The sequence below is a fragment of the Orcinus orca genome, chromosome 1, assembly GCF_937001465.1.
Source record: "Orcinus orca chromosome 1, mOrcOrc1.1, whole genome shotgun sequence".
NCBI classification, from domain to species: Eukaryota; Metazoa; Chordata; class Mammalia; order Artiodactyla; family Delphinidae; genus Orcinus; species Orcinus orca.
The window spans coordinates 59747955-59770355 of NC_064559.1; the positions used below are offsets into that span (position 1 = coordinate 59747955).

The 22401-nt window shown below is 45.3% G+C and overlaps 1 protein-coding gene across 2 annotated transcripts in view; it reads right to left on the reverse strand.

Moving 5' to 3' along the window:
• Positions 1 to 21358, reverse strand: part of PRRX1 (paired related homeobox 1) — a 74596-nt gene extending 53238 nt beyond the window's left edge. Inside the window, exon 1 of one of the 2 annotated variants that reach the window (XM_004269748.3) lies at positions 20098 to 21358. In XM_004269748.3, coding sequence (XP_004269796.1) covers positions 20098 to 20338 — 241 coding nt within the window. In that variant the 5' untranslated portion in view covers positions 20339 to 21358. The remainder of the gene's footprint in view (positions 1 to 20097) is intronic. The other variant, XM_004269749.4, reaches the window with a different exon arrangement.
• Positions 21359 to 22401: the final 1043 nt, after the last annotated feature.

Sequence of the window (22401 nt, forward strand, 5' to 3'; positions counted from 1 at the left end):
TTTAGTATCCTCCAAAGTGCTTGACATGGTGCAGAACACAATAAATACTTGTTAGCTGGATGACCAGTGGTAGGTAAAATGTTCTGATTTGAGCTCATCTGAACTCTGCGTACTATTTCATTGTTTGGAGAAAAGACCTCACTGGCTTCTGACCTCTGACTGCATTAATGCACACACACTAAAGGGGAGGAACTCCAACCGAGGAAATACAAAGAACGTCTCAAGGCATTTCAGTTATCACGTATCTGAATTGTGGTTGTTAGTAACACTACCTTCTCATGTTTTGTTAAATTACAAAGAGGCTGCTTTTGAACTTAAACTTAAAACAGAATCCTTCCTTTCTGGGAAAATTACAGGCAGTACCTGAATTACAGGCTCAAACTTTTCAAATCACAAACTCGAGAAAAAAATTGCCCACATTTCACACTGCACTGCACCCAACCACTCCCTCTTCTTTGTCAACTGATTCCAGGGAGCTCCCTGAGAAAAGGCTTGCAAGTTCGAGAGAAAACCTGGTTAAGGAAATACAGAAAAGATGAGGCTAAGAAAAGTAAGCACCTGGGGTCAGTCCTCCAGGCGAGGCCTCTTTTATCTACTAAGCCAGCTGGCTCCCATCAGCCTCCTACGCCCCTATAGTAAGCGCAGTCTGGGTGAATGCCACCGATGCTCAGCTCTTCATCCATACAGCTGGTTCAAAACACCATCGCCCCCGACCTGGCCTGTTGCAATAACCTCCTAATTGCTTCTCCTTCCCCCTCTAATATCTATTTTCCATATAGCAGTCATATTGTTCTCTTAAATTCATCAATCAGATTACAAAACTCCCCAGCTTAAATCTCTCCACGGGCTTCCCACTGCCATCACACGTAGAATATAAGCCCAGCTCCTCACTGTGACCGACAAGGTCACTATCACCCGGCCCCTACTTATGTCTATGATCTCATCTGCCAAACTCCTATCATTTGCTATCTTCCAGTCACACTGACCTTCTTTCTGTTCCTTGGACCCATCAAGTTTGTACCTGTTGGGCTTCCCTGGTGGCGCAGTGGTTGAGAGTCCGCCTGCCGATGCAGGGGACGCGGGTTTGTGCCCCGGTCCGGGAAGATCCCACATGCCGCGGAGCGGCTGGGCCCGTGAGCCATGGCCGCTGAGCCTGCGCGTCCGGAGCCTGTGCTCCGCAGCGGGAGAGGCCACAAGAGTGAGAGGCCCACGTACCGCCAAAAGAAAACAAAAAACAAAAAAAAAGGAATGAAGGGCTTCCCTGGTGGCGCAGTGGTTGAGAGTCCGCCTGGCGATGCAGGAGACACGGGTTTGTGCCCCGATCCGGGAAGATCCCACATGCCGCGGAGCGGCTGGGCCCGTGAGCCATGGCCGCTGAGCCTGCGCGTCCGGAGCCTGTGCTCTGCAAGCGGAGAGGCCACAACAGTGAGAGGCCCGCGTACAGCAAAAAAAAAAAAAAAGTAAAAAAAAACAGCCCTGCCTGGGTTTCCCTGGTGGCGCAGTGGTTGAGAGTCCGCCTGCCAATGCAGGGGACGCGGGTTTGTGCCCCGGTCCGGGAAGATCCCACATGCCGCGGAGCGGCTGGGCCCGTGAGCCATGGCCGCCGGGCCTGCGCGTCCGGAGCCTGCGCATCCGGAGCCTGTGCTCCGCAATGGGAGACGCCACAACGGTGAGAGGCCCGCGTACCGCAAAAAAAAAAAAAAAAAAAAAAGTTTGTACCTGTCATAGGGCCTTTGCACTTGCTGTTTACTCCCACTGCCTGAGAGGCTCTTTATTCTCATCTCCTCATGGTTAGCTCCTTCCTTTCATTATATCCTTGCTCGTATAATCCTGTTCATTTCCTTTATAGGACTTAGCATCATGTGTAATTGAATCATTTATCTAGTTCGTTTATGTACAGGTTTATCACCTTTCTTTCCCAGGAGAATGTAAGGTTTATGAGAAGAAACAATTTGTCTTTTTCACTGCTTCATCCCCAAAACCTAGAATAGTGACTGGTACACAGCAGGTACTCAAAACATAGTTGTCAAACATGAGGAAATGAGTGAGAGGAACAGAAAAGACAATGGAATGGGAGTCTGTTCCACAATCATGACAGACTTAAACTTAGGCCTCCAACTTTGTTTCATCAGCAAATCTCAGAAGATGGGGCCTTGGGCTGCCCGGGGTTTATTGAGTGTTGGTCCAGATGATGAAAATTCAGTATATCATTTCCCATTAAACTACTGTCTGTGTGTTTATCACTGGGAACTAAGAAAGAAGAGGGGTGAGCAGGAAGGATGATTGAGGCACCAAAACCTCAGTCGCATTCTTAAAGAAACCGGGCAAAGAGACCACACCATAAATGACATGAGAGCACCAGGAGAGAAGGGCTGAATTCATACATTGGTGGTCAGAGGGTAAGTGCTAAAGAAGGCTGCTAGAGATAAAATTCATCCAGTTCTAAACTTTTCCCAGCACTGGTCTATACCAGTAAAGAGGGAAGGACAGCCCTTTCCTCCTCACTATTGAGCCCCTGAGACAATTCCTTCCAGGACACAGCCCTCTGGATGCCTCCATCATCACTACTGTTCATCTATATCATACTTTTACTCGTCTGTTGGAGGCTTCCTGGGACCCTAATCACCACTTATAACATTGCATCTGGAAAAATGAATTTCCAATTCCAAACAACCAAATCAGACTGACTCTTTCAAATAAAACCCTATTCTTTGCTATAAAAAAAATCATTTCCATAGCAGGAAAGAATATAACCAGAAATTTTGGACCTGTCATTTTGTTTCAATATTTTAATCCGGTATTTAATCCAGTATTAGACCTGACACAATTGAAAAGATGTGTACCACTCGTGAGATAAGGTAAAGAAGATCCATATATACCTGATTTAATCTTCAATGGACTTGTAAAAACTATACCGATATGCTTTCTATTTGAGAGGATTATAGCTCAGAGGGGCTGGGTGGCATGTTCAAGGTCAGAGCCATGATCAAAATCAAGTCCTTATCTTGAGGAAAGCTCTCTGGCTCTCCTAATCTCTTCTCTGGTACTATCTTCAGCTCACCCTTTCAGTCAAGTTCACTGAGCCCTGTAATTAACCTCAACTTTGCTGCTTGACTGTCATTGAAGTATCCAGTGACACGAGGGGTTTTCTTTGCAAAACTATAATTTTCTAAAGGACTATTTGCATTTTTTAACTTGTAAGCCCAGTGAACAGTCCAGTACCCCAGTTACAGGAGTCCTGTGTTCCACGGACTAAACGTCACAGAAAAGCCATTCAACTCAATCATCTTCTTCCACTTTTCTAACCACTGGAGGATAAGTGATAGGATAACAGAATATGGGTTACCAGAGGTGTCAAGACAGGTTCTGGTTTTGTCAGGATTAACTTTGAGGCTTTAGGCAAGTTGCTCTGCCCCTTCTGAGTCTCAAAACCCTATTTGTAAAGTGGGCATGACAATATCTACCACTCAGCATTATTGTGAAAATTTAAACAGTATTAAGTAGTATAAATCACCCAGCACAGTACCTGGTCATGATGAGTGCTCAATAAATCCTAATTTCTTTCCCTTAGCTCCCTTCCTCCATTGAAAGATCCAAAGACATTAGATAAGTCCAAAGACATTAGATAAGCATCTCTGAGCCGCAGGGCCAAACACAGAGAAATATAGAGACTAATCCAAATTCCCTTTGCTAACTCAAGAACCTTCTTTGTTATATCATTGATACATTTAACATTCTTTTGGGTTAATAGGAATAGAAACACATTTTACAGTTACATCATAGAAGTTAATATCACATAGAGGATTATCTTTCTATGGAAGCATTATGCTTGCTACTTAGAAAACTGTATTTAAACCAGGAAGCCCAGCTGTCTTTGGTAACTGTTCAGCCCAAAGAAAAACTCATTGAGAAGGTGAGTCAGCAGGGCTAACTTTCAGGACAATCACAACCAAGGCCAGCATCTGCAAGACCTGAAATATGGGATGTTATGACACTGGGTGAATTACTTCTTACGTACTTAATTATGCAACAAGATTTGCAGGAGCACAACCACATAGTTCCCCTGAGTATACTGCCAATATGCTCCACAAATGATTAAATATAAAATAAACAACAGCTAACTGTAAATTATGAAGTTGTAATTCCACTAACGGGGTGCCAGTGATGTCGTAAACCACTAGAGCAAAGTTTAGGTCACCAAAGGATCCCAGATGAGCTTAGAGGCCTGTAACTCAGCAGTGGTCTCTGCTGCAGATATGACTCCAGGAAAGCCTTTCCCCTTGTTTTTTGCCCCTTCTCATCTCTGCAAAGGTCCTCCTTTCTTGTTCTCTTCCTCTGAGCTTTCTAAAATCACACTAACCCTGACTTTCTAAATGCAGTTCCTTTTTAACTGAATGGTCTGTCATTTAAGAGGCTATCCACATCTCCTCCACACTCTTTGAACGGCAAGCTATGAATTAGATATACTTCAGTAGAAAAAAGCTAAGCCTGATATTTAGCAGAAAAATCCATTTAGGGCAAAAGCCCTGGAACACACCTTAAAAGGAGATATTTGAGATGTAACTTTAGTATGTGCCAAGCTAATGTATGTGCCCACTAATGGAATAAATTTGTCTCTAAACATGGCAAACTTGGAAAAGTTATGTTGAAATTTCAAAATACAACCTTCCCACAGTCAATGTCTGAAAAAAGGGTAAATTAAAACTTGGCTTTCTCAGACCATGTAGAAGATAAGTACACAAAATTGCATAAATATTAGAAAAACTGTACTTTATCAACCATCAGAAAGGAAGGACTTTGTAAAAAAAAAAGATACAAAATACTGAACTATAACTTTCTAAATGTGGCATGCTTTCATCTGAAAACTTACTTAAAACTAAAGTGAAATTGCAAATATTAGTATCTGTGTGATAGATTGCCCCTTCTTTAACATTTTTCTTCTAGAAGAAGAGCTGAGATAACAATCACTGAAAATTTATCATAGTAATTTTACAACCCCCAATAATTGCCTCAAACTGTTTTTCTTTGTTTTATGTGAAGCGTTTAAAACAGTGCCAGGCACCTAGTGAGTGCTTTATGTGTGCTCTTTTTATCTCCCACTTTGTTCATGCATTCATTTATTTAATAAATGCTTTTTATTAAGCCATCTACAACATGAAAAGCACCATGATAAGCACTCTGAAGTTAGAAAATACCTGCCTCTCTGCCCTTGTCTTCAAAACTTTATACACCTGGTTGAAAAGATAAGATTGACACTTAGGGAGAGTTAAATAACAATGGAACACATAAAACACAGTGGATGTCACAAAGAAACATCATTCAACACCAATTACTATGAGAGAAAGTGGTGTACGTCAGTGTTTTCAAACTTTGCGGTATATAAAAATCATCCAGGATATTTAGAATGCACATGATTGGTAGATTCTGATTCACTGGGTGTGGGTGGGGCCTTGGAATCTGCATTTTAAGGTTCTTCTTTCTGATGCATGCGGGTGAGTTAGGGATCACACTTTAAGATACACGGGATTAGATTGCAAGTGCATTAGAGAAAGAATCCGATTACCTGTTATTTCTCTTTATCCTTTTTCTCTAAATCATTAGAAATGAACTGCACATGGGAGAGACATATATAGGAGAAAGAAAGGAAGACTATAAGGACCAAAGCATAATTTTCCTGGATGAGGAAGGACTCCATGCTCCCTAAAGGAAAGCAGTAACCCAGTTATCTACACCCCCAATTAGAGACTACATAACACTGTAAAGCACACAAAGCATTTTTAACAAACACACAAACACTTTTCCATATGTCGGAACTGATATTCCCAACAAAGCTGTGCTCCTAATCTCTGACTAATACCCACTGAGCGTGTTTAAGAGATGATCTGCCTCTCATCTATCATGTGCAGAAGGTACATGGTACCCTGCTTCTCTAGACGGCTAGCACACGTCTTGCAATAAACCGTCTTCAAAGTGCCTCACCCACAGTGACCCATTTTCTCCACATGCACCACAAGCATTAGCCATGCTGTTCTATTACAGAAAAATGCCAGGAAGATTTCATCGTTAATTGCTTGGCAAAAAATAAATAAAGAGTCCTGGATGCTTCATGATATAGAAATGCAGTCTGTATGTCTTCCAGGTTCATCAGATTTCAAAGCCATACATATGAAAGCAGGTCACATATCAAACTGAGAACAGAATGTTTATCTTACTCAACTGGTTAGGAAATCTAAGTTGGCAAAAGAATGGCAACTTTATATATAATCACATTTAACTTAGTATTATTCATGTACAAAAAAATTAAGTAAACCCCACAGAAATCTCAGAGGAGTGGTATGACAGTGCTATGTTAGAGATATTATACTACAGAGAAAATTTAACGTGATTGGTCTCCTGGAAACTTACTGGCTGTGTCAGGTCTGGGATGAGAAGTCTTGACAGCTGGTAGCCTAAGCATATGTCATATATTCTCCATTCAATTCAGTGTCTAACCTGGGGATGGGTGTTTGTCTGCTTCAGTCACGATAAAGTCTTCAGTGATGGATGAAGCACGTGGAAATATGAAAGGTTGGTCCCATCTCAAAGTTTAAAAAGATGTGCAATACTGTTTCATGCTAAAGAAGGGGAGGGTGGCCTGAAAGAGGTGACCGTAGTCAGGAACATCTGAGCCAGACTCCTGGCTCTGCCAGGAACTTATGGTGTGGTCTTAGGAGTGTCACTAAAAATCCTAAGGCATCAGCTCTGAACTGTTGATCAAAAACGGATGTCTCCCTAGTCACTCGGTAAGTGACATGCTGTAAGACTGTGACTTTGGAGGATGGGAATATTCCTAATTTCAGTGACATTAAATGACCTCCAGCATGGATTGGGAAACCGTATTGAATACATAACTGAGCCTGAACTTGTCGGAGAGGTCGTAGAATTAGAGAACAGGGAAAGGGCAAGCATTCAGGGTCTTTGTTTACATCATCTCATCATTCCAAACAATAAACCTGTGTGATAGATATTAATGTGTCAGGTTTTTAGATGAGAAAATCAAGACCCAGAGACGTGTCTAAAGTCAACCAGTAAGTAAATTGCAGACCCATCATTTAACATGGATTTGTCTAAAAACAAAGTAAAATGCTTTGAACCTCCTAGTGCCCCTAAATCTAAATTAAGTATTCTTGCTTTTGAGAATTGGATATAAATGTATTGAAATACATTCTTGTTTTTTATCTTTATTTGATAACTTAATTTAGAAAAGCCTTCATTTGATTCCTTATGGTATACTAATGTACATAAATTTAGCCCTTTATTTCTCAAATATTTTCACAAATGCAATGTCTTTTTGGCCTGCTACATTCCCATGAGGAAGATGGGCAGTTTATAATGAAGTTATATGCCCAGTTTATAACGAAGAATAAGAACCAGAGGAATTAAAAGAGATTTGTGCAGCACGGCAGTGTGTCATGAAGTGGCATGCTGGGGTCCCTCTTCCTAACTCAGTGTTGTTTCTCTAGATAATAATGTATCTAAAAGAATCTGATTGACATCAAAGGTGGTGGGATACAATGAAAAAAATTAAAATGGGATCAGGAGAGATTCCTGATCAAGATTCAAGTCACTCAACAGTAGCTCACTAAAATTCTCCAAGCCACAGTTTTCTTATCTGTAAAACAAAAATAATTATGCTACCCCTACCTACTTCTTAGAACTGCCTTTATAAAACATAATAGCACTGGCACATGTTCTTAGAGTTTGTGAAGCAGTTTCATATTTTATCTCACTTTATCATTCCTATTATTAATGTTATTAATCCTTTAAGACAAGCAAGGCATCAATTTATACAAGTAATAAGGGAAAAGAATTAAGCAAACAGCAGCCTGAGTATATTAATTCAGTTTAAACAATTGTACTTTTAAGGCTTTACCCAAGCACAGCTGGAATTTCCTGGCTGTGCAAGGTAGCCCTGAATCTTCAAACACACACACACACAAAAGAAAAATCCAAAACAGTGCAGACAACAGATATTCTCATCACCCTGAGAAAGGAGAATGTTAGGGTAAAGGAAAAAAAGATATAAATTTAAATAACACTTCATATATTCTGAGTAAAAAATGATCACGCACGGAAAAATCTCTTCTTCCCTGAGGGAAGCTAGAACAGACGCGTAACAGTCAAACGTGCAGTGATATTATTTTCTTCTTCTCTTGTCAAAAGGGATTCAGCCTTTGAAATATATGTAGCGAAACTGCAGATTTCAGTTTCGTGATTAATGAACCAAATTACATTTCATTTCTTAAATGTGTTAAGGATTCATCCTGTGTTCTTCCCTCGAACTTGAGGATTAGAGCAGCTGAACAGCACATCTGGTTATAGGCAAAGAGCTCTCTGGGTGGTTCTCCTTCTTTTCTCCTTTAAAACTAGGCAATGTGGGAAACTGCAGAAACTTTTATTGGGGAAGAGTGATTTTTAATCCTCAAAAACGATGATTACTCTCCCTGTTCCCCCTTTTTCATGAGAAAGAGAAAGATTAATTATTAGCTATATCTAATTTATAATTTTAAAATTTTGTTCTGCATGATGTTATATCATTTGTTAATACTTTCCCTAAAGAAAATATTTGCATTCATCAGGCAAATGTTTCAACATCATTTTGCCTGGGAATGATTTTTACATAGACTTCATAATAACAATTTATATTTTCTCTGCAATTATCACTTGAAATAAGGGCTGGGGGACTGCAGACTTTCATATCTGGATAAATGCATTGTCTTTGATTTTTCTAAGTGCTTCTTCTTCTGCCAAAAAACACTACCGTGTCCTGGAATGTGTTGCTATCCAACCTGATCATCATTCTACAGGGTACAGAGAAATATATATCATTTTCCTCCTCTTTTTTCTACAAAAGCATGTATGAGTCTTAAAATATTTAATAAAAGAAAATTCAAGATCCAGGGATCTACAATAATAGAAAAATTTCAGTCCCTTAAGATATTTTCTTCCCAACTTGCTTTGTGGCACTTTTCTTACTAAATCATGTAAAAATGATTTTTTTTGAGCAGTAGCTCTCCAACTGTGGTCTTGGAATGTCCTTTAGGTATTATGCAGGCTTTTCCAATTTCAAAAGGAGACATGTGCTCATGTCTAGGGAAGGTTCCCAGCTAGAACAAGCAGAAAAGAAAAAGAAACTGTTTACTCTGAAGGTCTTTACTGCTGGAAATGTACCCACTGGAACTTGAGAACGCTGGGAAATAACTGTGATGTCACAGCTCTCATCATTCTTGGAGAACTTTTGTTTGTTGTTTGTGCGTTTGTTTAACTTTTCTGACGAGAGCAAGTGGGTTCAACATGTGTGTGTTTTCTTAATTTGGGGGAAACACACTCTTTGAAAAATTAAGAAAAATCAGCCATCAAGAATGTTGTACATGGGTTTGCCTGGTGGCACAGTGGTTAAGAATCTGCCTACCAATGCAGGGGACACAGGTACGAACACTGGTCCGGGAAGATCCCAAATGCCGCAGAGCAACTAAGTCCGTGTGCCACAACTACTGAGTTTGCGCTCTAGAGCCCGCGAGCCACAACTACTGAGCCCATGCGTCACAACTACTGAAGCCCACGCTCCACAAGAGAAGCCACCTCAATGAGAAGCCTGCACACTGCAACGAAGAGTAGCCCCCGCTCGCCTCAACTAGAGAAAGCCCGTGCACAGCAAAGAAGACCCAATGCAGCCAAAAATAAAAATAAATTTATATTAAAAAAGAATATTAATACAAACATTGTGTAAAAAATAAAAAAGAAATACTTTAACATCTAACTGTTACCTGTGTCTACCTCAGGGTGGTGAAATTTAATTGACTTTCCCATTTAAACTTTTTAATGCAAAATAATACATTCTCTAAAATAAGCATGTATTGCACTTTGGTATTACTCATATTTTAAAAATTACTTGCATTAGAGATTGCATAAACAGAAGAATCATACAATACCTCCCTAAAATTATCTATTTGATTTATTTGCTTACTACAACTGTGGAATAAACCCTGCCCAAAAAAGTCTCTAATCTTAAGAAAATTCTCAAGGTAAATTAACAATTTAAAATATTTAGAAAAGAATTAAGCAGTACTTGTAGAGGAACTGATTATTTCTACAGTAAGCATTGAGAAAAGGGATTTGCTTGGTCTAAAAGAAGCAGACAAAGAAGATGTCACAAGGAGGTGATGGAAGCAGAACCTTGAAAGGTAGCATGGGTAGGTTTGTAAAAAAGAGGCATGGAGCAAGGACATTTCAGATCAGAATCAAAGAAGCAGAAAAGAGACTAGAGCACACGTACTAGCTTAACTGGCATACTAGGGAAAAGCAGGGGAATGGTTCGAATCAGCATTTGTGTGTGAATGAGCAGGTTGCTGGGGCAGAGATAAAAATACAGATTGTAGGGCTTCCCTGGTGGCGCAGTGGTTGAGAGTCCGCCTGCCAACGCAGGGGACACGGGTTCGTGCCCCGGTCCGGGAAGATCCCACATGCCGCAGAGCGGCTGGGCCTGTGAGCCATGGCCGCTGAGCCTGCGCGTCCGGAGCCTGTGCTCCGCAACGGGAGAGGCCACAACAGTGAGAGGCCCACGTACCGAAAAAAAAAAAAATATATATATATATATAGATATAGATATAGTAAAGAGTGATTTTAAAAAAAGAACAGGACAAAAATTTGGTCTTCAGATAGAAAAGAATGAAAAGCAATTGTGAATTCTAAAGAAGAGGAGAGCCATGATTTTTTAAAAAATATATTTGTAAAAAATGCACTAGCATTCACTCATTCATGCAACCAATATTCTTTGAAGATCTATTATATCCACTCTGCCATCATGTACACATAGAGGAGGACAAGCATGGATGCAGACAGACCCATTTAGTTAGGAGGCTGGCTTAGCAGTGCAGGTGAGGTATTGTAAAGATTTAAAAAGGAGATGAATTCAAGGGATTTTAGAAGGTAAAATTGTTGGGATTTGGAGTTGGATTGGACAGAGGCATAAAGGAAGGAGTCAAGGATGAGTCTGAAGTTTCTGAGTGTTGCACCCACATGTTTTGATACAGGAAAATAGAAAAAGTTATGAGAGGATCAGACTGGGAAAAGGAGCTCATTAGTGCCATGTTTAGGTTGTTTTTGAGGTTGAAGCATTTTGTGCTGTTCAAATGGAAATGTCCAATAGGTAGATGCATATATAGATCTGCAGCTCCAAGGGGGGGAGCCTTGAAGCTATATCCTGGGAGTCATTAGTATATAGATGGTTACTAAAATGGTGAGCCTAGAGGAGATCTCCAAGGCAAAGGGTTTAGAGTGGGAAGAGGAGGGGAGGGGGCCTAGTACTTATGCTAGGTTAGAAAGGGGATCCACTAAACTTAGGGAGCTCATTCTATCACTTAATAAGCATTTACTGAGCACAGACAACAGTCTGGCACCTGTCCCAGTGGTATGTGACTGCTGTAATCCAGACCAGTATTTAGGGAAGTAGCACTGGTAGAAAATGGAAAGAAAAGTCACAATGTACATAATTATTTAGTGTCACCTCCCAGTTTGGATTAATGGTGATGTATGTCAATGTCCAGGTATAAAGATTTAGATTCAATGCCTGTTCCCACTAGAACTTTCAACTTCATATATTTATGAGTTACTTGGAAAAGAAGCAGAATAGTAACCAGTTTCCCGAACCTCAATCCCCAAGAAGTCTCTAACTGGCTATTATAAAATGAATCATCAGAGAGGACAAATACATGAAAATACCTAGTACATTACATATTTTGCTCAAAAGCCCTCTCCTTTTCTGAGGATTCTAGAACAGCATTTAAGAGGCTTCTGTGGCCTCTAGCATCAGTTTTCTCCACAGCAGACAGATCTTGGACAGCCAGTTGGGGCACAGGGAATGAATGCAAAGAAGAAAAGGATGGTGGACAAGCTCAGGAGGCCGGGGCACTGACTCCCTATCACTCAACAGACCCAAGCCAATTCTACCAAGACCTTTGCAGACTACCATGAATTTGTGTGGATAAATACAACGGAAACTTGAGAAAACATGTTCTCTGTATATATCTGAAGTGCTGGCTAGGCCTTTCACTTTGCCCATAGTCAAGCTGATTGAACTTAGCATATCCTGGCTCAAAAATTGATTGAGTTGAGCCCCTTGGCCTTTAAGTTGTATATCTCAGTCGTCTTTGAATAGATTTGGCCTCCGCATGTATATTCAGAGTACTGGAAGAGTACCCATCTGTTTTTATGCTTATTTATAACTACACCACCTTCCAGCACTGTGAGGTCCTTTAAAATATAATGACATACTGATGATGAGAAATTAAGTGAATGGGGTGAATGTTCTCTCAGACAAACGTTTGAGGGAAAGCAATTTCCCTTCCAGTTCTGGCCTCATGCTTCTGTTTCTAGTGAACGCCCAAGCTCAAGATTATCTTGGAAGGTGTGTATAAACTACCATCGAAGTTACGAAGACAAAATATTCATTCTGTCAGTTTGTTGTTCCCAGCATTGCCTTATCCTGTTGACCCTCCAATGTCAGGGTGAGAAACAGACCAAGAGAGAAGTAGAAGATCCCAAGTTGTACAAGGGTGTATCCTCATCTGTCCTGTAAGTCTCTTGAAACTCTTGCCCAAAAAGGGAGGACCAGTGGAGGCCAGGAGTCAGATTCAGGGGTTGGAAATGGTTGTGAGTGCCCAAGCTGCAGGCACATAAAAGACGGCGGGGGCAGCTACTGTTCTTCCTTTGAGGGGAAGAGGCTTACCCTAACCCTAGGGCCTAACTCTAAGGTGGCCAATGTTCTGCCCTATCCAAGGACTTCAGGTACTGAGGGTTTCTGTGGCAGTTTTGCAGCATCTCACTACTACTGCCAGCTCTCTGTCTCTCAGAACTGCCCCTCTTTCTTTAAATACTTGGAGTTCATCTACAGAAATGTCTCACCCACCTCCACAATTCAAACATTCTCCTTCCCACTGGAACCGAGGCATCAGCCCTAGCACCCACCTATCCAGGGTCATCTAGTCCCACTCTTCTCCTGTCCCTTCCTGCTAACCCTGGAATACTGACCACCCTCGTTTCAAAGTAGAGGAAGGCACAAAGTTTACCAGCTGTTACCATGTTTCCGTTAAAACTTATGTGTAGCATATATTTACGCAGGCCCCCCAGTGACTTCACGCTATTGATATTTCCCATCTTTTGCTACTTGTGTAGAGGGGTCTTCCAGCACATCTCTCTCTCCTGCGGGAGTCCAAGGGTTTTTGAAGGCCGGGGTTAAGTTCCAGCCCCGACCTGGGAGGAATGCGCCCCCTTTCGGCAAGAGAGAGCAAGGAGAGGCGCGTCTGGTAAGGCTCGCGAGTGCGTTCCACCTCGCCGAGCGCTGCGCCCCAGTGCCCCTGGAACTGGGAGGAAAAGGGCGGAGGTGGGGTGGCGGTTTTCGCATCTTCGTCCCGGCCGGCAGAGATGGAGAACATTAAAATCTAAGATACTGTGTCTTTATTTTACAAGTTAAAATTCTTCACTGAATTACTGAATTAATTCTCCCTCGCCCCACGTCTTCCGCCCCTCTTCCCCCAAATAGATGAGCGTCGAAGAGAGCCTGTTGTTCTGGCCGGGTGCGACCGCCATTCCTGCAAGAGAGTTTCGGTGTAGTCTCTCCTCATGCGGCAGTTAAGAGCATTTCCAATCGCTTGCAAATAACTCCTTGACAGCAGACAAAATAGGAACCAGAGGACCTGTCCTTGTTCTTTCTCATAACTCGGGCCTTGGGGATTCAAATTAATACACATTTTTCAAATGCATTCCTCATTTGGAGCTGAGTCTGGGGAAATCAATAATGGCAAAAATGAGGACCAAAGTTCTTGGGAATTAGAGCTCCCTCATTACGGGGTGCAGCAAAGCGACTAGGCTATCCAGTGCCCGAGAACTGCATTCTGGTCCTAACTCAGACCTATATAAATTCCTGTATTTGAGAACTCCGGGAACAGCAGAATCCTTGATTCTAGTTGTACTCAGACTCTTCTGAGAAGTCACTTGTGTTTGTGATTGATTTGTTCTGACGTGTTTTCTTTATTTTCTTTCATAAAATTTCCCTAACCCTCCACCATTTGTGCCTTTGTTCCCCTCCCCTCCCCTAAAGTGGCTTGCCCCTGTAATCGGCTTCCCAGATATTTTTTTCACCAAGAAAAGTGCTTCCAGGACAAGTGAAATGTAGTGATTTTTCTTTTTTGTCTTAAACCTAAAATTGATAGGCCATAATTCTCTGTACGACTACTTCCTTGAGGCTGCCTCACTAAATTAGACAAATGACAATGCCAAGAATCTACTAATATCCAGACCACGGTGGAGGTTCCTTACTCAAAAACGTACGTGTGTTTGGAAAACAAACCCACTGACCCTGAAACACCGATGACTGTCCCTCCTCAGACGTCTCAGCAATGTTTCTCCGCATTTACTGATTTAATAACAAACAGCATTTCGAGAAAAGGAGTTCGTGGCAGTTTGTTGATATTATTATTACTTTTTGAGGTGGTTGGTTTTTAACTGAGTGTTGTTAGCCTGCTCACCAAACTATTGGATTTTACAAGAATCCAAATTCTTGTGGATAAATAATAATGCTGTTGACATATGCATCTTCTTTGAATTGTCGAACAGGGAGTTAAAAGTGTACCAAAACTATGAGTGGCATTCGCCCCGCTTCAAATTAAAACCCAGAATTCGACAAAGAGCGTCCAATCGGATTACAATGGCGCGCAATCACAGGTAGTTCTGTAAATGTTTGGACACGAAGTGGCAACAGGGAGTTGGCCCCTTATCCACCCTCAGGGGGACAAAAGAAAAAAAGAAAAAAGGAAGCCTTATATCCTTTTCTACAAATACACTCCCCCGATTCCTAAAAATTGTACTTCTTATGGCTTTTGCTGACTCCATCTCTCCTAAAGGGTAAAAAATAAATATATATTCTCAGAGCCATTGAAAGTCCGCACCGCCAGGAGCGAGAGGCACGCGGGGTTCGCCGCGCACGCACAGGCGCGCACGGATTTGCAACTTCCTTGTACCCGCGTCCCTGGCGCCCCCGCGAAGGAGAGGGGTTCTCCAGGAGGTGGAGGTCTGCTTTGACTGTCGGCCCTGCTGAAGGAGGGAGCAGGTAAACAGGATATGGGAGAGGAACTGTAAAAGAAACACATCTTTTAAAAGAAAATTCAAATGGGTCTAGGGATCCTCATTGTTGAAAATCTATAGATGTTATTTAAAACTGAAAAAGGTTCCCGGAGGTGTCTGCTGACCAGAGCGGCTTCAAAATTCGGATCTGAGCTGATCTGAGCCAGTGGAATAGGAAGATCTCCTTGGCTCTGAAATTGCTGGGGTTTTTTCGCAGGGGGCTGGAGGGGGGTGACATCTTGTTGGTTTGGAGATGATTTATTTACTCGTGTTGTAAAATCTAAAATGACGCCCCTGGGAAGACGAAGGAACTGCAGGGACCCGAGTGACCTACTGCTCCCCGTCTGACGCCCCTACGCTCTGACCTGAGCTTGCCCAGGGAAGGTTAAGGTCGCCGAGCAAAAACGCAGGTTTGCGCGACGCCCAAGGTGCGGGAAAGGCGCTCCGGAGCCTTGGGCAGGGCCTCCTCAGTGAAGTGAACGGTGGAGCCAGTGACTCACTGTCTTCTAGACCTGGGGGATCTGGAGCCCCAGGGAGTATTGGCAGCCGGGGCCTCGGACTTTAGAGGCTCCCCTCCCCGAAGCTTCAAACTCCAAGCGCCCTTCGCTCCAAAGCGAGAGGGAGTCACTAGGCGGTCAATTTCTCCGAAACGGTAAGAGGAGGCCATTAAGCCCCTTGCTTCTGCATGTAAGGTAAACAGGATTCTCAACCTCTTTTCTGGACTTGACGTTCAACCTTGGGGACTCAGTGACCTCCCTTGATCCTGGATTTCACTGCCTCCTCTAAAGAGAAAAAAATTCCAGGCTACGCTTAAAACGGTATATTTCGTTCGCTCCCTCCCCTGAATCGAGATAACTGAGGCCCAAATTCAGAGTGGCGGCACCGGCTCCGGGGCCCCAGGGTGGTGCCGCATAGGAAAATTTCTTGGCGCTGTAGGTGTTGCAAATATTGAGACTCCAGTGGAATTGATGTTCCGATATGAATTCCAAGCAGGGAGCGCCCTGGAGAAAGGTCCCGCTCTCCTGGGCGTTTCTCTGGCCTAGAAGAGTCGGCAGAGATGGGCCCCCGGGAATGTGGCAGGCGCATTGGGCGGGTGATTCCTTCGCGCCGCGTTTACACCTCTCCCTTTGTGACAAATCGATTTCCCCGCGCCGCTGTTCTGCATTTGCATCCCGCCGTGGCCCGCGGTCCAGCTGCGCCCGGTGCACACTTAGAACAGCCTTGTGAATGTGTGCTAGTGTGCACGCGTGTCTAATTGACTTTCCGTCTACCTTTTTATGACTACATGTGTTTCCAACGAAAGGTCTTATTAGGACAATCTGGTTTCACTAATTTAGAGGTTGGGAACGTGGAAGGCAGGCGCTTTTTTTTTTTTTTTTAAGAGTTTGCAGAAGTTCAGATTAAGAAATGACAGCGGGATGCACCGTCCTCCTAGAAGTAGGTCTGCCTATTTTTATGACCTGTTTCTCTTTCCTCTCCCTGACTACCCCTGTTCTACCACCACCCCCTTCTCACTCCACACTCCCCCATTAGCCACTGGATTTCTAACCGTGTTAAAGAACCGTTTCTTTAAACACTTAAGATATTTGAACCGAGAAGTTTGAGAAATTTACTAGGCTGGGAGTATCAGTAAAAGGAGAAAGAAATCCTTCAACAGAGAGGAAAGTGAAGTGAATAAAAAAGGGGGGGACAGAATTGTGGTGTGGAGTGCAGGAGATCAGCGGGAAGCCTTCACTTTGGACAGTACGTGGCTCCTCTTTGCTAAGATGGGTCCAGTTTGTAATTCAGAAAAATTTGCAGTATTAATGATCTAACATTGCAAGTGTAAGTAGAGTCTGTTTTACTTATTTCAGCTGAACAGAAAATTTAGGAAGGACCTGTTTCTATATAGCTCTAAGAGGAAAAGGTGTCTTTTAAATGTTCCTCATCTCTGCAAAGGAGATTATGATTTCTCACTCTGGAGCAGACTCCCAGCAGGCTGCTCAAAGCGCCTGACTCTCGGTGCCCTCCTCTGTGTCTTGCAGCTGGCAGCCTAGCTCTAACACCCTGCCTGGAGACTCCTCTCTTCTCTGATTCACAGTCTGACCCTCACTGTCCACAGTGGACTGGAGGCCCAGCAGGGCTCCACTGGTCCTGACTTCTAGGTAGCTCATGACAGGTTCCTTGGCATCTCCTGGTTGGGTCCCAAGACTAAGGACAAAGGTCCTCCTGGACACTTGCTATCACTCAACTTACCAAACCCTCTTATTCTCATCCCAGAGATGGGGAAGGAGGTTGAGGAAACATTGCTTCTAAAAGCAACTACTATTTGTTAGGATAGGCCCTGGTCATCTCCAGAAAGCAAGGCCTCTGGCGTGTGTGTGTGTGGGGGGGGGGGGTTGGGTGTGTGTGTTTTCCCGGCTACTTTCTCAGCCCCAGGTGTCTGTCCATCAGCTCATTCCCATCACCTCGCTCTGCATTCTGCGACCTCCCTCTGGAACTGTTTGTCTACCATTCTTCCTCAAACACCCCCTCCCCCAGAATCTGTTTCCTTTCTGGGGTCACTCCCCACTAGGCCTCCTTACTACTAGAAACTCTGTGATGTGCTCAAGTATCAAGCAGGCAGGTTCCCACAGGTGTCATCCCTTTCCCTCAGGACAAACGGTCCCCAACTCTGCCTGCTGCCCTTTGCCTGTCCCCAACCATCCCGCGGTTGTCACGTGCTCAACGCAGCCTTAGCTGCGCCAGGCCTGGGTCTTGAAAGAGCCATCCCTGGGCTGCCTCCCCACCACTGTGGCCTCGCCTCAGCTTGGGGGTGCTTCCCAGCTGGCCTCCTCAGCCCAGTCTTGCTCTGTACCCACTAGAAGGCCACCATGAACTCGAACTCCCCTCTCTTTGTGTCCACTTAAAGTCAAACGACAGGAACCGTCAGCATCTCTCCAGCCCTGGCCTGCGTGGGCCCTGGGCTTGCTGCGGCCACTGACCCTGGGCCTGCTTTACACAGCCCTCCGCTTGCTTTTGGGGCAAAGCAGCCCTGGCTGATCTCCCTTGCCGCACCCTGATTTTCTATACAGCAGTTTCTTCACAATGTTGTTTTCTGTTGTGGCTCCAGCCTTCAGTTCTCCGAATAGTGACAAACGTTGTGATTAATAATTAGCCATGGCAAAACAAAAAAAACGGCGGAATTTGCAGAATTAGTGAAGCTGGGTAATAGGCACATGGAAATTCGTAATACTATTCGCCCTACTCTTTGTATGTTTAAATATTCCCTAGTAAAGTGTTTTCAAATAATATTATTTTGCAGTGCATTTTCTTGAGCTACAAGTGCCTACGCCTTCGGTGGTTGAGTCATGCTGCCTGGCTGTGCTGGGCCTGAGCAGCTCCCCAGAAAGCTCCCCAGAAACCAGTAACCTCAACAAGGAGGCCTCTGCACCCAGGCATTATCCGGGACTTGGGGACACGGGGGTCTTCACTCCTCAGAGTTGCCCAGTTTTTCCCTAGTGTCAGGCCAGGTCAGACTCCCCATCACCCTCTGCCTCTGCGCGTCGTAGGGTGGATTGGCCCCAGTTTGCTTTTGGCTAAAAAACTATAAGGGGAGCCCAGGCCTGGACCAAGGATGCAGGGCGAACAGCAGGCAGCCTGCGGTAGAGATGGGCTCTCCCTGCGGCCTGTTTCAGCTTGGCCCTCCCACCATTTTTCACAGGCCTTGCTTCCAGCTGTTTCTAAGTCCCGTTTGCTTTGCTATCTGTTTTCTGAGAATCTGACCTTGGCACTGTTTTTGGAAAAGCACAGAATTCCAGTGGACCCCCTGGTTCCACAGGCTCCAGGTTCCAAGGCGAAACAGCAGTCAGCAAATAATGGCATGGAAAGGGATCAGCCTCATTTAAAACCTTCCAGCCAAGTTCTGACTCTAACAACCTTGTTTAGGAAATATCCAACCCCATGTCACCTGTGATGAGCCAGGTGACAGGTCTGTTATAGACTCCAGGACGTATGGATACACTTGGAGTCACGTTTTTTGAGGTACAGCTAATAACGCGAGGTGAGATTTCCTTGGGGGCACGATACCAATCAGGTAGGTTGAGGAAGGGAGATTATACATGGACTTTTCTGGAAATTTTGGGGCCAGTAGGGAGAGCTCCTTCAATGCGACACAGTGCTCCGCGCTTCCCCAGCGCATCTCTCCCGTGCGGGCTCATGCGGGGCGGCAGCTCGGGTTTCACCCCTAAAGGACACTACCTTTGCTTCGCCTGAGTCTTCCCGTGTCATTCAGGCCTTTCATTCTACCGGGGGTCTCAAATCCTTATGCAGGTGTCCGCAACAGCCGGGGACAGAGAGTGGCTCCGGGGACAGAGAGCGGATCCGGCTTTCTAGCCGGGCGCTCCGGCGCCGCCTCTCCCGCACACCCGGCCTTCGGAGCCCGCGCGCGGTGCCCAGCCAGAGCAGCGCGGGTCTAGCTCGATTTACGCGGTGCCCTCTGCCACCTCTGTCCCGTCTGCCCTCCAACCCGCTTACGCCACCCGGAAGAAGCCCTCCGAACTCGACTCAGCATCTTTAACCCAATGCTTTCCCAAACAGGGCGGGCCCCCCGAATTTGCACCGCTCTGGGACCCTTTTCCAGCCCAGCCCCGTCGCCCCGCAAGCGGGAAGATCTGGCAGCCGCACTCGTTCGGGACGGAGAGGCAGCGCAGTCGGCTTCGGCGAGAGTCTGCGGCGGGCAGAGTCCCTGACCTCAATCGCAGGGCCTCCCTCCAGCGTCCGCCCTGGCTCCGTCCTCCGCGGAGCCCTCCTTTTCTCATCCTTTTCCCTCTGTCTGTGACCGGCCATTCCTCCGGCCACTGCCACCAACCCCTCCTGGTTCCTGACTTTCTCCCCCTGGCCCCAGGCGGGCTCCAGCCGCCCAGCTCCAGCCCCCCGCCCCGGGACACACACCCCCGCGGGCATGCGCCCCTCACTCACTGTCCTGTTGCGGGGTGTCGCTGCCGCTGGTGAGTCCCGGCGACTCCAGTAGGCTCCGGCCGGCCTCGCCCACGCTTTCGTCCGCCTGCGCCGCCACCATGTCCCCGGCTTCCTCCAGGTCTAGCAGGTGACTAACGGAGAAGTTCTTTTTCGCCTGCAGGGTGTCGAGGTTGCCCGGGCTGTCCAAGCGGCCGCCCAGCGCCGGTTGCCGCTCCAGAACGTGCCCGTAGCTGGAGGTCATGGTCTCCCCCTCCGATCCCACCCACCCCCCTCTTCCCGCTCGAATCAACACCAAACGCTGTGGGCGCGAGGGGGGAGAGGAGAAGAGTGGGGAAGAGAGGGGGGGAGTGGAGAGAGAGAGAGAGAGAGAGAGAGAGAGAGAGAGAGAGAAGGAGGGGAAGAACAAAAAAAAAAGTGGAAGGAGGGCGGGGGACCCCCTTGTGTAGAGCAGAGCGTTCTGCACCAGCAGCCTTCGACAGCCTCGGTTGCCTTCCTGAGGCCAAGTCCGGCGGGGTCCAAAGAGATAATCCACACCAAAAAATAAAATTAAAAGTCACCCTATGTTCAAGTCAGGAGAAAAAAATCCCTTCCAGCTCTCCAAAAGCGTCCACGCGCACACACTAAAAATAATAATAAGGGGGAGAGAGGAAAGGGGAGGCCAGCAGGGCGGGGGAGTTAGGCAAACAGAAGAACAGAGAAGAAGGGGTGGGAGAGAAGAATCAAAGTGGGTTTTTTTTTTTAAGGTTAAAAATGTTATTCCCAGGCAAGAGTTCAAGCACCAACAGAAGAAGGCTTGTTCCAGCTTTAAAACATCTTCAAGAAAACGTGTTCCCCCTCTCTGCACTCCTGTGGATTCTCAGGAGTGACTAAAGTTTCAGGAGGAGAGGGTGATGTCTTGCAGATGTATTGGAGAGCAGGATTCTCACTTTACTTTTCGTAAGGAAAAAAAAAAAAAAAAAAAGGGCTCCAAGAGTCCGAAGGAGGGTGGTGGTGGGTTTCCCCGTTCCCTTCTCCCTCTCCCCCTCTTCTTGCTGAGCTCCTTTTTCCTTCTCAGTTGGATCAAGAAGCTCTCTGGCACTTCAAAAGGCACAAACTGGCATGCAGAGGAGGCTTTGTAGGGAATACAAGAAAATTGGAGACCCCTGGGAGGGCAGATCTCGACTTAATAGGAGCCTGTAATTACGTGGCAAAGCCTTTGTGTGGTGCCTGACGTTTTACAGACCCCTTTTCTCCATCACAATCTCCTTCTTCCTCCTTTCCCTCGGACCAAAAAAACAGTCTGATTAAGAAAACCCCCTTTGCCAACTTCTGAGCAAGAGAGAAGGAGAGAGGGAGGGAGCGAGAGAGGGAGAGAGGGAGGAGGGGGAGAAAAGGGAGGGAAAAGAAAGCGAGAGAGCCCCTTCAGATTTTTTAAGTAAAGGTCTAATTATCATTCCCCTGCAATAGTATCACGGGGAGAAAAGACAAACTGAAACCCATAGTCACTTCAAACGGGCTGATTATTTTGCTTCGGCATTAACTCCTCCAGATTTGTTTAAGATCCTGTTGGAAAATCTCATTTGCATGTTTTGATAACAGCTGCGGGGAAACTTGTTGGAAAAAATCCACAACTATCTCAATCAAATTTTCTTCTCTCTCTGCCTTTTTTTTTTTTTTTTTTTTTTTACGTTTCCTGCTGTTCTAACAATTTTTGGGTGGTGGGGCTGGAAGAGCGTCTGAGAACAAGGGAGACAGCAAGCATATTAAGGCTGCATTTGGCCCTGTAGAGGCAGCCTATTAAATAATGTAATAAAATGACAGGAGTGATCATAATGGAAAGCTCTCCCACGCTTCCTCCGTGGACTGAAGGCAGGTTGGGGGAGATCTAGAAGGCACTGAATCGATTCGAGTCTTTCCGCGCCGCTAGGAATCCCGGGGCCAGGCAGTAGGAAATTTACATATTTATTTAGCTGGAAGAAAGGACTCTAGGAGTTTGTCATAATTGCTCCCCTTCCCCCCACGCTGGCCAATTTCGTAACCTCTTTGGTGCGGCCAAGGTCGCTTCCCCAGGCTACGACGCTAAGCCGAGAGGGTCGCGCTGCCCAGATGCGGAGGAAGCAGGGGCACTCCTAGAGCCAGCTGCGGGCGGAGGCTCCAGCGGAGGTTCAGGGTACAGTCCGGCTGCCCTGGGGGTGGAGGAGGGAGGAAGGACGGAGAGGGGTGGACGAACCCCCATCTAAGTCTATGGATAATGCTTTGTCGTTCTAATGCTGAGCCCTAACTTGACAGAGGACAGAGAGGTGCTGAGCGATTTTTTCATGACCT